This window comes from Amphibalanus amphitrite, unplaced genomic scaffold, assembly GCF_019059575.1.
Source record: "Amphibalanus amphitrite isolate SeventyFive unplaced genomic scaffold, NRLGWU_Aamphi_draft 000553F_arrow, whole genome shotgun sequence".
NCBI classification, from domain to species: domain Eukaryota; kingdom Metazoa; phylum Arthropoda; class Thecostraca; order Balanomorpha; family Balanidae; genus Amphibalanus; species Amphibalanus amphitrite.
In genome coordinates, this window is record NW_024882047.1 from 104239 (window position 1) to 120941 (window position 16703).

At 45.5% G+C, this 16703-nt stretch overlaps 2 protein-coding genes and 1 long non-coding RNA gene across 8 annotated transcripts in view; 1 reads left to right on the forward strand and 2 right to left on the reverse strand.

Annotated features, from left to right (window-relative positions):
• Window positions 1-5614, reverse strand: part of LOC122393783 (tudor domain-containing protein 7A-like) — a 28632-nt gene extending 23018 nt beyond the window's left edge. The window contains exon 1 of one of the 2 annotated variants that reach the window (XM_043390159.1): window positions 5589-5614. The gene's annotated coding sequence lies outside the window, so the exon portion shown is untranslated. Of the gene's footprint in view, window positions 1-5584 lie in introns of both variants that reach the window. The other variant, XM_043390160.1, reaches the window with a different exon arrangement.
• An 810-nt stretch (window positions 5615-6424) lies between these two features.
• LOC122393780 (U2 small nuclear ribonucleoprotein auxiliary factor 35 kDa subunit-related protein 2-like) lies at window positions 6425-13153 on the forward strand. Of its 5 annotated transcripts, none has more exons than XR_006258746.1 (3): window positions 6425-6588; window positions 11754-11852; window positions 12608-13153. XR_006258746.1 is itself a non-coding variant. In XM_043390158.1 (3 exons), exon 2 carries the CDS (start codon window positions 9712-9714, stop codon window positions 11485-11487), a length of 1776 nt encoding a protein of 591 aa, XP_043246093.1. In that variant the 5' UTR covers window positions 6431-6455; window positions 9702-9711; the 3' UTR covers window positions 11488-11852; window positions 12608-13153. The 5 variants fall into 5 exon arrangements, 3 of the variants coding, with proteins under 3 accessions (XP_043246093.1, XP_043246092.1, XP_043246091.1); XM_043390158.1 differs by having other exon boundaries at window positions 6431-6455; window positions 9702-11852; XM_043390157.1 differs by having other exon boundaries at window positions 6446-6496; window positions 9702-11852.
• A 129-nt stretch (window positions 13154-13282) lies between these two features.
• Window positions 13283-14633, reverse strand: LOC122393781. The gene is made up of 2 exons (XR_006258748.1): window positions 14210-14633; window positions 13283-13684 (listed from the first exon to the last, which is right to left on the reverse strand). It is a non-coding gene; the product is annotated as an uncharacterized LOC122393781 (long non-coding RNA).
• Between the last annotated feature and the right edge of the window lie 2070 nt (window positions 14634-16703).

Genomic DNA, 16703 nt, shown 5'->3' on the forward strand with positions numbered 1-16703 from the left:
CAAAAAATATTTTTTGGATTTTTGTTTATTTTTTGTGTCAGTAGAGCTAAGAAATGTCTGAATTTTTCATATATGGCATTGTTTTATCTGTATGTCCACAGCGAAACTAGGAAAAATGCGCCCAAAGTTCACACTCATGCGTGATTACTCAATGGGCTCAGCAAGGCCCGAAAGTATAGCTCAATTTCATTGTCCTGTCCTGTTGGTTTTAATCTTGCGAGGTCTTAAAGTTGCATATCGCCTGAAAGGCACCTTTATTAGGAATGGAATGGCAAACAGAAAGTATGCCACAACCTTACTAAGGTCACAAAAATGCCCTTTACAAAAAACCCTTACAGACACCATATTGAAGGAATGGTATTCTAAATAAATGTAGGAAATCAATAATGTTCTCCACACTTTTCCACTCCGAAATATATCCTATCGAATTCGCCACTTTCTTCTGCACAAGACAACGCCTAGTTTGGCTGCCGAAACTTGCCTGAACACGGAATATTCACATTAGAGTATCTTAACACCCCACTCGAGGAGCGCTAGGGCAAACAGCACGATATAGGTATGTTCCGGACATAGGCGAATTATTTTACTTCGTGATTTATATGATGCATATTTTCTGAGACACATTCATTAGGAATAGGATGACAAGCGTAAATTATACATACCATAACCTTATTAACCATCGCACTTGTGGGGAGGGGGAGGGGGAAGGGGTCGGATAAAACCCCATGGTTTTCCGCAAATTACTCGCGCAAAAAGCGGCCGATCGCGCCGAAACTTTCGGTACCCTCGAGATCATCAATTTTACATCTAACCTAAAAATTTCATGACTCTGACCCAACTGACCTTTGACCTGTGGCATATTTCTCGAGACCATGTTTGGCCGGAATCGCGATTCGGCGTATGCCAGCTCACATTATCCGCGGTTTCCAGTCTTTTTGTGGTTTTAAACGTTCAAATATGTGAAATGATGTTGGTGCCATGCATAATGGTGGGAGTCAAGGTCACGTGAAGGTCAAGTCAAGGTCATTGACCTTTTGATGACCTTGGTTCACTTTTTCGAGTTTTACTTGTTTCTAGGGTAGTTTTTGGTGCTGATTTCGATTTTAGCAGCCATTTGAATATTTACGAAGTAGTTCTAGTGCCTTCGTTCCATGTTACGAAGCTATCAGTAGTAGGTGACACTTCTATGGATGGCCGGCAGGACGCCTACTAATTGATCTAACCTGACCTGACCCGACCTGGCCTAAATGCATAAAGACATCGTCTGTGATCAAAACTAACATGAAATTCGTGATCAGCACCCCAAAATACCCCGTAACACCCTAACTTTGCGAAGTTTCAAGAGGTCTCGATTTCCCAACTTTAGTTGGGTCATTAAACTGACTTGGAAAGTCAGCTTATGACCTTGGACTTTGAAATTGGATATATTCGGCCTAATTTCGTCATAGGCAGCACGCTGGACTTTTCCGCGAAGCTCTAGCTTGATCAGGGGCCAAACGGCTGAGAGGGGGGTCCAATTGAACCCCCTATACTATGTTGATTATGCACATTTACAGGTAAAATTCTCACCAGGACACACCAGCCAACATCTGTGCACAATCTGGCTACAATTCTACCTATGGTTTGCCCTCTACGAATAAATACGTGCTAGATCGGAAAAATCCCCACTGTGGAGCTCCGCGAAAAAAAACGAGCGTGTTGCCCGTGACGAGAGGAGGCCAATGATACCCAATTTTAAGGTCCTAGGTCATTGGTTGACCTTGCAGGTCAGGTCAATGACCTAAAAGTCGGGAAAATCGGGACCTGTTAGACCGTCGTAAAGTGTGGCTGCTGTTTTTTTTTGGGGGGGGGGGGTGCTGATCACGAATACCATGTTAGTTTTGATCACAGCTAATGTCTTCATGCATTTAGGCCAGGTCGGGTCAGGTCAGGTCAACCCGTAGGTAGGGGTCCTGATGGGTAGGTGTCAACCGCCTCTGACAGCTCCATAACATGTTACGAAGGCACCAAAACTACTTCGCAAATGTACAAATGGTTGCTAACTTCGAATTCAGCTAAAAAAAAAAAATAGTTTAAAAACATGTATAACTCGGAAAGATGAACCGAGGTCATCAAAGGTCATTTACCTGACCTGACCTTCAGGAATCGGGTAGCCTTGACAAGTTGACACCCACCCTAATGCATGGGAGCAACATCATATCACATATTTGAACGCTTGAAACCACAAGACTGCAAACGCACGGCTAATGCAAGCCGACGTGTGCCGAATCGCGATTCCGGCCAAACATGGTCTCGAAAAGTAGGTCACAGGTCAAAGGTCATTTGGGTCAGGGTTATGAAACTTTCAAGGTAGGTGTAAAATTGATCAACTCGAGGGTACTCAACGTTTTGTCGCGATCGGCCGCTTTTTACGTGAGTTATCTGCGAGAAACCTGGGGGGGGGGGGGGTCCGTTCGCCTCCCCCCTACGGGCGAGGGTTGAAATTTCGGCGCAAGACGTCGAAATTTAATCTTAGCTTACTTCAATTTCTACAGTCCACATTCGAATCATAAACCCGAGTCGATGACTGACGGAGTGACGGGTACGTATTATTCATCGGAGGTCACCCGGCCCCGAGCCCCCTGGGTTAACGTTTGGGACAGCCCTCGGACGATTGGGACTACGGTCGATCTTCGGGCTCCTAACCGCTGAAGTTGTGCCTGGAGTGGACAGTACCTGAGTGAGGCAGCTGGCTATACAGTTTTTAAGTGGGGTTTCGCAGGGCTTTAGAAGACTGATCGGATTACTAGGCCCGAAGGTCGTACTCACATTGTGTCCTACCCATGCCCTGACACATAGCGTGCGATTACATTTGGGAGGTATTTGTTCGCTGAATCATCTGAAGAGAATCACAGAAATTTTACATGCAGTTCAGTATGAGGACCAAATTTCAGTGCTACAGAATCGCGGATGATTGTATATCATCCACGTGCTGGTGTTATGTCAATCGATATTCCCGATACTGATATGCCCTGGGGACAGTTGAGTGAATGACATAATAGGGTACCTACCTATACCGCACCCCTGACTCCTGCAGAAGTGAACCGGCATCAGCTAACTCCGGGCCCCGGCAGATGTGCGCAGGCATTTATTCGTGTCGCATTTCTTCATAAGGGCAAATATTCATACATCGAGGCATTTCTTCGTCTCCGCAAATCTTTGTCCGTTAACATCTGTTCACATCTGTTCCCCGTAAGATTCTTGAGTCGCTCATCCGTGATTGTTTAATGGACCATTTGCTATCAAATGACCTGCTGTCCAAGGAGCAACATGGGTTCCGCCCGAAGCGATCTTGTGACACGCAACTGCTTGACTCTTTAGACTCATGGAGCCGCCTGTTGGAGGACAAGACGGAGGTCGAAGTGATTTACCTTGACTTCCGAAAGGCGTTCGACACCGTCCCACACAAGAGACTGATAGATAAGCTGCGCTGTTATGGCATTGGTGACCGAGTGTTGTGTTGGATTGAATAATTCCTGGAAGACAGAATGCAGCAAGTGTCCCTATATGGAAACCTGTCAGACTTGGTCCCTGTGCGCAGTGGTGTGCCCCTGTGCGCAGTGGTTTACCCCAAGGCTCAGTGTTGCGCCCATTGCTCTTCTTGCTTTATGTCAATGACTTGCCAGATGCTATCACTTCAAATGTGCGAATGTTCGCGGATGACACAAAGCTGTTCTCAGGCATCTCTTCTGAACATGATGTGCAGACATTGCAGGCAGACCTGAACGCCCTCGTGGAATGGTCTAGAACTTGGCAGCTCCACGTGTTATGGTCCTACAAGACGCCCTGCATTCCATTCGATCACTGCTCTGCACATCTACCAACGTCACTCCGCATGAGCGTCTGTTTGCGTACAGCCGTCGCTCTATGAGTGGCTGCTCTGTCCCCTCGTGGCTGGCCTCAGGGGGACCCGTGCTACTGAGGGGGCATGTTCGTCATTTGAAGTACGATACTCTGACCTCTGGTAGAAGAGGTGGAGTTGCTCGAAGCGAATCCTCGATTTGCTCATGTTCGTTTCCAGGATGGGAAGGAGTCCACTGTGTCTGTGCGTGACTTGGCTCCTCGTGGTGATGCTGCTACATTGTCTGATAGGAGTGCTGAAGAGGGCGGCACCGAAGCTGCTAGCCCTGTTGCCTCTTTTAGCAGACAAAGATTTGCAGATGAAAAAATGCATTGGTAAAAAAATGTGAAACGAAGAAATGCGCTGACAATAAACTACATATTGATATAAAAAGAAGTGCACCACAATGTTTATGCTAACGAAAAAATGACATAAAAATGAGTGGATTAAGTATTGCGGACAAAAAATTGCAAAGACATGCGCGACAAAAAAATGTCATACAAAAATGTGTCCTAGAATCAGAACATTACCTTATACCTATTCTTGTTCAACTTCCTTTTTATGCAGTCTTCTTGTTATTTATTTAAAACTTTTTAGTATCTATGGAATCGATAGGTATGCACAATGCACATACACAGTGCAGCTTCTAAAAATCTGAAATCGTAAAAAGGCCAAAATGTGGCACAAACAAGCCCTAACTTTTGGAGCAACTTGTGCCAAAACTTCGGCACAAAGTCACTTATATCAAATTTCAGCACATCCTGAGACGTCTGGTGAGGTGTTTGGTTTTTCTTTTCCAGTCTGCCCCCCGCCCTGCAGATCCAGATGTAAGTCAATATACCCTGGATCCACTCACCTGTTCAACTCACCTGTTTGGGGTTCCCTTGGTCTGAGAGTAGCCAAAATGAATGCAGGGATGGGGAGAAGGGAAGGAACCCGCATAGAAAGAGCTCGCCCGATGGATGAGAACACATCCAAACGGGAAAGTGAGCCCACAAGTGCCAAATGAATGAGTTTACAAGAGTGATAAGATACAAACAGCAACATTATAATTGGAACACAGTTAACGGTCATGGGACACAATTCATTTAGATACGCACTAGAGACTAGTATACAAACAGGGTATCACCCAGCGTCGCAGATAACATGGATTTGAACCTGGTTAAATCTGGTTCAGACACTACTTCGTCCGGTAGAGAGTTCCATGGAGTGATACAGCGGACACTAAATGATCTGGCACGTAAATCTGTTTGGGGACGGACGTGTGGCAACTTAAAGCGGTGGCCTCGGGTTCCAGAGGATGGCGAGAGCACAAAAATATCCGAAGGTTTGATTGAACATTTATCATGGAAGAGTTTCCAGCATTGTATCATGTCAGCTCGGAGGAGCCTGCCCTTGGCCGAAAATTGGTTCAGGGCCTTAAGTCGAGAGTAGTAATCTAGGTTGCCGAGACCAAGGACGCGCTTCGTCCAACGCCGCTGGACTGACTCCAGAAACCTTTCCGGATCCACCGGAGTTCTAGAGCCTTGGTTGGATCCTCCAGTGAATCCCCATCCCCCATGATTATCAAAATATCACCAGGCTGCGGTTGATTATATATGAAGCAGCTTGCACAGCTTCATTGTCAGCATTAAAATAGTAAAAAATTCAGAATTAGCCAGAAACAGATATCAAAATAAAATAAAAATGATCTCAAACACGCACATACCGCGCACCTCCCCCAAAACAAGGAGAAACGCGTGGGATCAAGGTTAAGTGATCACGTCTGTGAATTTGGCATGACCATGAAATCGGCACTAGCCAATAATTCAACTACAGCAGCAGCATCACTTGGGACTCAGATCAAATAAGGAACAGTAACGCAAACATGACACTTATTTCGGCATATTTTGCTCTTTTATCACCCCCAGTCATCAAGGCCAAATTGAAGATCAAAGGGCGGGGAACAATATTGAGTCTAGTGGCACTTTGGCGTCTTAATTTTATTTTGACCTTGAGATTGACCTTGTGTCTTCACCTTGAAATTTGACCTTACATATGTGCAAACTATTTTCCATCAATGGCTGGAGCTTTCAGCTTTGGGTGCGTTCATGAGCAATCAGCACGATAATCATAATTACTTTTCCTCGTAAGAAAGGATGTCGCAAAAGTTACGCATCCGAGTAGTTTAGTTATCTTGATGTACATCCTATCCTATAGCCTATAGGTAATGTTTGTTGATCACAGGTATGCATATGATATAGTCTGAGCATTATAGGGTGAGGCGGATGAGGGATCAATTCCTTTTTAACGATCTTTAAAAAGTATGAATATGACGCTATCTAGGTACGATTTTATAACAAATAGGAAAAGAAAAATGCTGTAGACACATGAATACTGCTCGGTATTTGAACCAAAAGCTCTTCACCCATGGATCAACGTCCATGATTTGGTCCATGTGAAGTGGTATCACGAATTTAGATTTAAATATCCTGCACAATTGATGAACAAGGTGCAAAAATATATTTTGACATTACTGGCGCGCTTGATACAAAAGTGGTGTGTGCCATTTTTCGGGCCGCCCCCGCCCCTTCTTGTAACTTGTTGTTGTGTCCGAACTCCGAGGCGGAAGAAGGCGTAACTCAAATTATTTTTACTTTAGGTGTATGATCCAAGCATGTGGTGTATTTCAAGAGTTGTTGCTGCCTGGCCTGCTGCATCACCATTTAGTACCCTTTGATTTATATAGCAAGGTTGAATCCATTGAGCATGCGCTCGCAATCATAGGCATTGGCATAAGCATGGGTCAGGGGGAGTGTGGGCAGAACTTGCCTCTTTCAAATTTCTGGAAGATCAATGTATGTTATTATTGTAATACTATATGATATTGATATATTCATATTTTAGCCACTCTCAGCCACTAGGACATGAAACTTTCAGCACCCTGTGGGCCGCAGGTCGCAGTATTAAATTAACTGGATTATTTGCCAACATTCACTGTGTGATGGCGGTAGCATAGCTTGCTATTTATAAATGCTAAATATATAAACTAAATACCTATCTATTAATTTCTCTATTAGTGACATTTTTTGTATTTACATATGTCTATCTACTGGCACCGTGCTTATACTTAAAAGCATGGTAGTTATCATACGTCGCCAGCTGGCCAGCCAGCTGACTGAATCCAGATAATACTGAGGCCCACCTTGTTCTACCTGTTCTAACTTATACCTTTCTCAACAGTGATTATCTGGAGCAACACAGTCTTTTAGTTATTTGATTAATAGTTATTTGATATTTTCACCTTAAAGCATATTGCACCTGGGGCGTTCCACGACAAATCGACAAGTGCCCTGCACCCTCATATTTTATTTTTTGCTTAAAATTGGTCTAATGGGTTGTGATGGGCGGGGAAGCCAGCTGTGCCAAGGATTTTTTTCTTCGAACAACGGTTTCCGAGATATAGCCTCGGGCAATTCCTGGATGTCGCGCTGCAGCCCTATGTTTGGCGGCCTATAACTAAAAAACTATTGGTTTTCTACAATAAAAACTTTATATGGTTCAACTCACAATCAACCAACAAACATTTTGGCTATCTCGGATTTTCAATTTTTGAAAATTTTGATCACGTGACCTTTTGACCTGTTTTTCGAAGAGTGACCTTGATATTTTCCCCACTGAAAGTTGCAGTTTTGTCTGATGACGATTAAAGCCTTATCACTTGTCATTCATATGCGAAAATAAAAAAAGTGGATATCGCCCTGCGTTGACCTCAGGTCAGGTCATTTTTATGACCCGTCCATTATTACGAGCGGGAGCGACAGCGAGATCTCGAGAATAAAGCAAGATAGCGACAAGCGGTAAACGGTGCAGGGTACAAATGGATAAGGTCTGTAATTTTTACTGAGGTCATTTTCAGGTCAGGTCAAAGATGACGTCACAGGAGCAAAAAGGAAGTCAAAATTGCGGCACTACATATATATGAAGTTTTTCTCGAATAACTTTCAAGGTATCCCAGCTAGGAACAAACTAATATCACCATCGTGATCCTCTCGTCGATCCGCATCGAAACATATGAATGTTGACCTCGAAAGGTCGAAAGGTCAAAAGTTGACTTTAGGTCACATGACATAAGGTCAACTTTTGACCTTTCGACCTTTCGAGGTCAACATACATATGTTTCGATGCGGATCGACGAGAGGATCACGATGGTGCTATTAGTTTGTTCCTAGCTGGGATACCTTGAAAGTTATTTGAGAAAAAAATTCATATATGTAGTGCCGCAATTTTGACTTCCTTTTTGCTCCTGTGACGTCATTTTTGACCTGACCTGAAAATGACCTCAATAAAAATTATAGACCTCATCCGTGTGTACCCTGCACCGTTTACCGCTTGTCGCTATCTTGCTTTATTCTCGAGATCTCGCTGTCGCTCCCGCTCGTCACGTGACCTAAGGTCAACTTTTTACCTTTCGACCTTTCGAGGTCAATATACATATATTTCGATGCGGATCGACGAGAGGATCACGATGGTGCTATTAGTTTGTTCCTAGCTGGGATACCTTGAAAGTTATTCTAGAAAAACTTCATATATATGTAGTGCCGCAATTTTGACTTCCTTTTTGCTCCTGTGACGTCATCTTTGACCTGACCTGAAAATGACCTCAGTAAAAATTATAGACCTTATCCATTTGTACCCTGCACCGTTTACCGCTTGTCGCTATCTTGCTTTATTCTCGAGATCTCGCTGTCGCTCCCGCTCGTAATAATGGACGGGTCATAAAAATGACCTGACCTGAGGTCAACGCAGGGCGATATCCACTTTTTTATTTTCGCATATGAATGACAAGTGATAAGGCTTTAATCGTCATCAGACAAAATTGCAACTTTCAGTGGGGAAAATATCAAGGTCACTCTTCGAAAAATAGGTCAAAAGGTCACGTGATCAAAATTTTCAAAAATTGAAAATCCGAGATAGCCAAAATGTTTGTTGGCTGATTGTGAGTTGAACCATATAAAATTTTTATCGTAGAAAACAAATAGTTTCTGAGTTATAGGCCGCCAAACATAGGGCTGCAGCGCGACCTGCTGGAATTGCCCGAGGCTATATCTCGGAAACCGTTGTTCGAAGAAAAAAATCCTTGCCACAGCTGGCTTCCCCGCCCATTACAACCCCTTACACCAGTTTTCAACGAAAAATAAAATATGAGGGTGCAAATTTAATTTTTTATTTGTCGATTTGTCGTGGAACGCCCCACCTAACATGCTCAATATATCTCTTTTATTGTCCCTGGTGACCTGACCTAGCCTATACCTTGAATATTATACCTATGACATAATGTGTGCTTCACCCTCTCTTGTAGGCCTAAAACCAGGTTATGGGTGATTCTCAGTCAATTCTTTGCCAAATGTGCCAGAAATCCAATAATGTGAAACTTGCAGCTTTGATCCTTGACCTGACTTACCTTCTCTTGAGTAGTGACCTGCTAAAGCAAACAGAATTGGTGCTAAAAATATATGTCCTGTCTATATTTTGGAGTGCTTTTTCCACTGTATTTCTATGACTTTTCCTTTAGAATATGAGTGCAGCAAAATCTACCCTGGCCTCCCCCCCCCCCCCCCCCCCCAGCAGGCCACGTTTGACTGAATACCCCAGTGGGCTGCTGGTTAATGATGGGCTGCTTGGAGTGTGATAACCATCGCCTGGGAAAGGGCTAAATCAGTCCACCTAAGGTTTTCCCATGAAAGTTCTAACACCTTTTCTGTTCATCTGTTTTCCTTATCTGTCTACTGAAAGCTAAGTGAGCCACATGGAATGCTTGTATGTATAACAATTTTTGTAGTTGCAGTGACATGGACAAGGAAAGTTCACCAACGGCTGTTCATTTACCACATAAAGTATGGCGCAAGCAATGGAAAAAGATGAGACGGAAGAAACTTCGACAAATATCAGCCAAATTCCGAGATGCAGCTGCGGAGCAAAAAGAACTGGAGCTTATGAAGAGTCATTCTTACCGGTCCTGGCTGTTGGAGCAAGAACATTTAGGAGTCATGCGGGAGGCTGAAGAACAGGAGGCTGCGCTGGTCAGACACCAAGCATGGTTGGAAAGGGAAAAGCAAGCTAAACTTGAATGGGATCAAAGGAAGCTGAAAGAAAGCCAGCAAAAAGAGGCTCGCGAGAAGCAAGAGAAACAAATTCAAGAGGAATGGGAAGCTATTAAAAAGGCTGAAGAAGCGGAAAAACAGAAAGAGGAAATGGAGCAGCGTCAGAAAAAAGAGAAACAGGAAGCCCTGCTTCGTGATGCTCTCTCAGAGCTGTGTCAGCCCTCTGTCCAGAACCCTCCCGTCCCGTCAGCTGAGGAGCGTACCGTGGAATCTCGTCCCGGTCTGCAGCTGTGTCCATTCTTCGAGAAGACTGGCTGCTGTCGCTTCGGGCCGCGGTGCTCCCGTAACCACAGACATGTACTGCTGAGTCGCTGTCTGCTGCTGGAACACTTCTATCAGCCGCTCGGCGTGCGGTATACACTTGATGACGAGCAGAATCTGGATGTCGGCCTCGAGTTCGATGACGCGGAGAGGGCACGACATTTCAACAACTTCTATGACGATGTGCTGCCTGAACTGCGATCGCATGGCGAGGTCGTTCAGTTCAAGGTTTGTCAGAACTACGAGCCTCATCTGCGCGGAAACGTATACGTACAGTATGCTACGGAAAATGAGGCAGCGCGAGCGTTTAAAAACTTAAACGGACGGTGGTACGGCGGAGAGCAGATATCTGTGCGGTTCGTTGACGTGCAGCGGTGGTCCCGAGCCATATGCGGCTCATTCTTTCGGGGGAACTGCCCGAAAGGCAGAAACTGCAACTTCCTGCACGTGTTTAAGAATCCGAACGGTGAGTTCAGGAGAGCTGACCGGGACCTGCCGACGTCAGCGGAGTCGACGCGGCAGAGGTCCTCGTCCCGGAGAGAGACGAATGGCTGGAGCACAGAGAGGCGCGGCAGTGAGCGAAGCTCAGAGCGGCGCGGCCGTGATCGGAGCTCAGAGCGGCGCAGCAGACGACCTTCGGAGGATGCGAGGCGGCGCTCCGTGTCGACCAGCAGACGCACGCCTACCGAAAGGGAAAGAAATAGGAGGGAAAGGAGCCCGGATCGTAGGAGTTCTAGCAGGAGATACCGAGCATCGACTGATTATGATTCGCCCAGAAACGAACATCGGAGCACCGAAAGAACGCGCGGCAGCAGAAGCCGGAGGGACGACCGATACTCTCGTGAGGAAGGTACCGGTAGTGATCGCAGAAAGTCGCGGAGAAGTCATAGCCCAGAGTCGAACGGACATCAGGATGACAGCGAAAGACATACAACTCACCGATCTCACGAACGCTCCCGGAGTTCTAAACGGCGCCGTTCTCGCAGTAACGATCGTGAGCGGAAAAAGAGGAGTAAGAGGTCTCCGAGTTCGACGCACCGTCGCGAATCGGGTAGCCAGACACGAGAAACGAATTCTACCGAAGCTGGCGGGCCCAACAAGGCGGACCGCGATTCAGACTGCCGCGGCGAAATGGCAGAATCTGATTCTACAGCACTACGAAAATCCCCGGAGGTGGCATTGGCATTGAGCCAGGATGGTTAAAAGCGTATTTGTATCATTCGTTGACGCTCTGAAGCACTTTCAAAAACTTTGTCATCATCATGAACTCACAAGAACGCGCCTGTGATTACACTCATTGTTGAATGATCTCGCTACTTCGTTATTGTTTGGGTGAGCTGACTGTGCCCTCATGCTGTTGTGTTTGTAGAAGGCCAGTATGTCTGTGTCTGTTAGCTACTCCATCATTTCACTGAACATGTTGCGCACTGCCCCAAATTTCCTGCGTGTTTCCTTGACTGAGATGTCAGTATTGCGAGCCTCTGCCGTGAAATTTCGTCGAAATCGCTGAGCTCGACAGCACTGCGAAGGCCGCCTGTTCCTGCTGTCCAGCCGACAAGCAGCGCCAGGTATGTGATAGTACTTAAATCTATAGACTTTTCCTATGGTAAGGGATATCGTTACCAGCCTGAGCAATTGGTTTCCAGACTCCAGGGTGTCTAAATAGGATATGGCATGCTCAGGTTTCAGTCCAAATCAGTGATGGTTGTGGTTACCTTTTAACTGTCGTATCATGTTTACTGTGCAGTTTTGCATGATATTTGAAATCCCTTTTACCCTTTTCGTGCTTGTAGCATATGCGCCGGAGATGACAGAATCTGCAGTGCTGATTAAGTCTTTCACTGATGGAGGGGGCGGATGCCTTTCCCCTCTCTTGCTTTTTACGGAAAGCTCTTGTAAAAAGTTGCAGATAGTGACGAACCTTTGAATGCTTTCGTGTTAATCAATCCTATAGATTTTGTTAAGTTTCCATGACCGTGATCCGAATAACCGTTGACATGTGACCTCTGCCCCGAGACATACTTCTCAATCGCTGAAACTTCCAAAGCAGTGCGCGGTCGGTGCAGGCTGGAGTTTCATTTTCTTGATATTTAATGAACGAAGCCTGTCATAGTGATGTGCCGAAAAAGATGTGCCTGTGTTAGGAAAGTTGAGGTAACGATTAAGATATGTAAGCCATTCCTCGGCCTTGTGGTTCGTTAATCCTGTATGCTTAAATCGTGCATCTGATTGCTTCTGTTTCTGCTGGTCGCAGCTCTCCCTCGTACCCGTTTCAGTGGTGTGATAAAACCTCTGCTGATGCTGTGCTCTGTCCCTTTCTCAGAGCTGCGTCCGCTAACGGCGGTGTCTCGGCAGACCAGACTCGTCTCCTCCGGCCGGTGACGGTGAGTGCCGTCCAGATGTCACGGACAGAGACTGAACACGAGCCCGGCACTCTCAGCAGCCGCAGCGGTCCCCACGACACAGCGGAGCTCACCGTGACATCTAGCGACTCAGCGGCCCCATCCGTCCCCACGACACAGCGGAATGCACCGTGACATCTAGTGACCCAATGGGGTATACTGGGACATGTAGTGACCCAGCGCTCGCACGGTGACATCTAGTGGCCCAGCGGGCGCACTGCGGCACCACGGCAAAATGTGTGTTTATCGCGTAGACTAGGGGGCGCCCCGTGCCATCCGGTGACCCAGCAGAGCGTACCGCATCTTAGCGACCCAGTGGAATGAGCGGCGGCATCCCCGCCACACTAGACATTGGCTGTGATATCATGGAATTAGGGGGAGTCATTTGTGTCTCAGAGCTGATGGTGTTAAACCATCAGAGTTTGTATTGTCAAATGTGAGCATAGTAATACATGATCTTTTTTGTACTTACATATTTTCAGTACTGAAAAGTCAAAGGTCCTAGTCCCATTATTGGAGATCCGAGTCCCTTCATGAAAATGTTGGTTTGTTGCGGAAAGGCTAATCACAAGGTATTCGTGATCATAAAATCAAACTAGATGTTCAAATAGCATGATATATTTTGTCGATGAGAAATAATAACGGGCACATCCCTCTCCCCCTCCCCCTCCCACATATACACATTAACACACATACCACGCATTGGCGCTGCGTAAAAGCCGCACTCGCTCGGGCTATTTATTCCAATAGCAACAGTCGTTAGCTGTGAGCTGGCGCCGATCTGAGATCCTCGTGCTGGGAGATGTTTGTCCACTCTGACCCCTCCCGGGTCGGGCGTCATCAGGTGATGAGGGGCCGTTTGACGGGCCACAGGCTGGTGTCGCACTGGCGCGCCTCGTGACACTGGTAGCGGCCCAGCTGCTGGTCACACCAGCAGTCGACGCAGTTGAGCGTGTAGTGGAGCACCTGGTGGGACGGTCCCAGCCACGAGCACGGCCCTGCAGGCACCACAGAGCCCGCGGTGATTGCACCTCGGTGCGCTCTGCATTGGCTCAAAGGTGACAAGTGCTAGGGTGCATGCATGCTGTAATTTCACATAAGATGTTAAATGTTTAAATAAAAGGTTCACATTTGGCTTGACAGCTAAATTTGGGTTCGTTGGTGGTCTTTCCCTACTGCTAGCTCCATTAGATATTGGTTATTGACGATATACTCCGATGACCTTAGGTGACCTTAGTACGCCGTCGTATGCCTCATATAACGGCACGCAAGCTGTGCAAAAAAAAAAAACATGTTGAACGTAGGACATGAAATTATCATTCTTGCCAACCCAGAAGATTCTGTTTTGATTGAATGAAGGACCAAATTAGAGCTCTAATAGGGATTCTGTACCAGCTCATTGCTCAAAGAAACTCAGGCACGTCACCAACGTCCTCCCCTCGGCCCGAGCGTCCAAACTCATGAATAGACTACGGCAATTCGAAAACGAGCGAAGTGGAGTGTAATTGACGAGTTCCACTTACCTGTGGTGCCGATCATGTGTTCGATGCTGCTCATCAGGAAATCATAGACATCCTCTCCGCTACTGGGAACTTCATCAGCTGCACTTAGTCCTTTCAACAGGAAAGTCATCCATACATAACATAAATATTGCCCTCGAACAGTAAGTAGTTGGGTCATACCAGCGTTTTATTTTTTTCCTTTTCACTACCTTTGCAAATGGATTGCTAATGGATCGAGTAAAAAAGATTTGGTTTGGTTGTGACCAAGGCCATATATGTATTTGGTCGTGGCCTGATATAATAATGTCATGTTCTTTGAGCTAAGCAACTACAAATTGCACGTGCTAACAGTTACACGTGCCTGTTACTTGTTTGATTAACCCACTTGGAATAATTGAAATTTGAAAAAGAGCAGAACGAAGACCGTAGCAGTGTTTATAACAGCGTCGATTTAAAGGAAAAGTGCCACCTTCTTGAAATATGAAGATATCGTTGGTTTTTATTTTGACATTATTATTTTCCATTTTCTTTTCAAAACCGGTGCCAGAAGTGCATAATTCGCTAAAAAGTATTTCAAACTATTTAACATATTGGTACTATGTTTATACTCTCTACCGCAGCTACTGTATGATGTCATAGCAATGACGTCACACTCAAGCCAATCAGCCTTGAGGAGGATAGACTCGTCGGACTGTAGCGGTTGTAAACAACTTGTCGCCCCGTGTGTCTGCCCGTGGCGCTAGTTATATGTCGAAGGTAAGGGTGAAAGATGGATATAATGGCCATGGAACGCTATTTTAGGATTATTGGTGAATAGCAAGAATATAGTTTTGGTGGTTTGAAATTGTTTGTCCTCAGTGATTGGCTTGATTCTCATTTTGCGGCATAAGCGGCTGTTTGGTTACATTGCATTTTTTATGATTGTGTAATTATTATGATTATGTTCCTCCAAAGTAGGCATCACATATCAATCTCAAAGGCAGATCATCTTCTTTTCATGCCTATAATTTTCTTCAAGAATATTAATAAAAAATATTCCATTTACCCCTGCCTATCATATATCCCATGGAGCTGCCGGTGGAAGTAGGCATGCAATGTGACCTAGCATTGGCGATGTGGTTAATTAGCTTTAAAGTACTATGGAATGCTAAAGGTCATCATTTAGAATGGTTTTCAAAACATTCCACTAGGAAATATTCATTGAAACCTGAAAATTACTTACAAAATGTAAATGTATAGCCACGTCTCAAGAGCATTCAGCCGTCTTCTCAGTAAATATGTAATGAAACATAATCTTACCTGACCTAGCCTTACCTACAACCTACAACGTACGGCATTGGTAAAGCTGGCATCACTGTCAGCGTATATTAGTTTGGTAGGTTGTGGGTAGGTAGGTTGCAGGTCAGTACAGGCGCGGATACAAGGGGGGGGCCATGGGGGCCATGGCCCCCCCCCCCTTGGCCGATTTTTTTCAAAAATAAAATAAAAAGTTAAAAAGCTGAAAAGGGGGCCTCCTGAAAATAAAGTGGCTATTCATGTTGAGATGTTGCCTGAACAGCTAGATAAGCTCAATAGACGCAGTTTTTTTTTGGGGGGGGGGGCCCAACAAGTGGGAAGATGGGGCCTCCAACAGGTGGGATTATGGGGGCCTCCTGGTTTCTAATGGCCCCTCCCTTGGAGATTTTCTGGATCCGCCCCTGGGTCAGTAGGTAAGGTTAGGTTAGGTTAGATTGTTTTTAAGATTCCTTTTATCTACACATTTACCGGTTAGCGCTGACGGTGACACCAGCTTTACCGATACCCAACCTACCACCAACAACCTACAACCTAAAACCTACATTCAATGGTGGCGGGTGGTGATAATTGTTATACCTATATGATAATACTGGAGATAAATACCATACAGATTAGCTGGTATCCATGACACACTTTCTTAAGAAGAAGGTCTTCTATTAAATCATGTCTATTTTATAGGAATGAAATGATTTTTGTTGTAGTCACATTCCCTACTCTGACCATCATGTCTGATTATTTCCAGTTACCACTGACAATGCCCAAATCAAGAACAACAAAGGCCCAAAGGTGGCTGTTTGGTAGTGCGCAAAGCTGCTGGTAAGTGGCATCAAAGCCGTAATCGCCACGCCATATGTGGAAGGCTTTTGGTGTCAATACATACATACATACATACATACAAAGGATAGGATGTTGTTGTTGTTATGGGTTAGGGCGCGTAGCAACTTGGCTCTTGCGTCCAACATCAAAGGATAGGATGTGCTTTGTTATTTCCAGGCACGTAGCCAGGATTTTGCTCAGGGGGGGGGGGGGTCACAGGTTGTGGCCTAGTGTTGTACCCCCTCCAAAAAAGGAAAATTTCTCTGATTAGGCCCACTATTTTGGGGGGGTGTCACAGCTGTTTTTATTTAAAAAAAATCGCCATCACCGAGGGGGGAAGGGGCACGAGGGCATGGCTCCCGTGCCCCTCCCCCCTCCTTGGTTACGTCCTTGGTTATTTCTG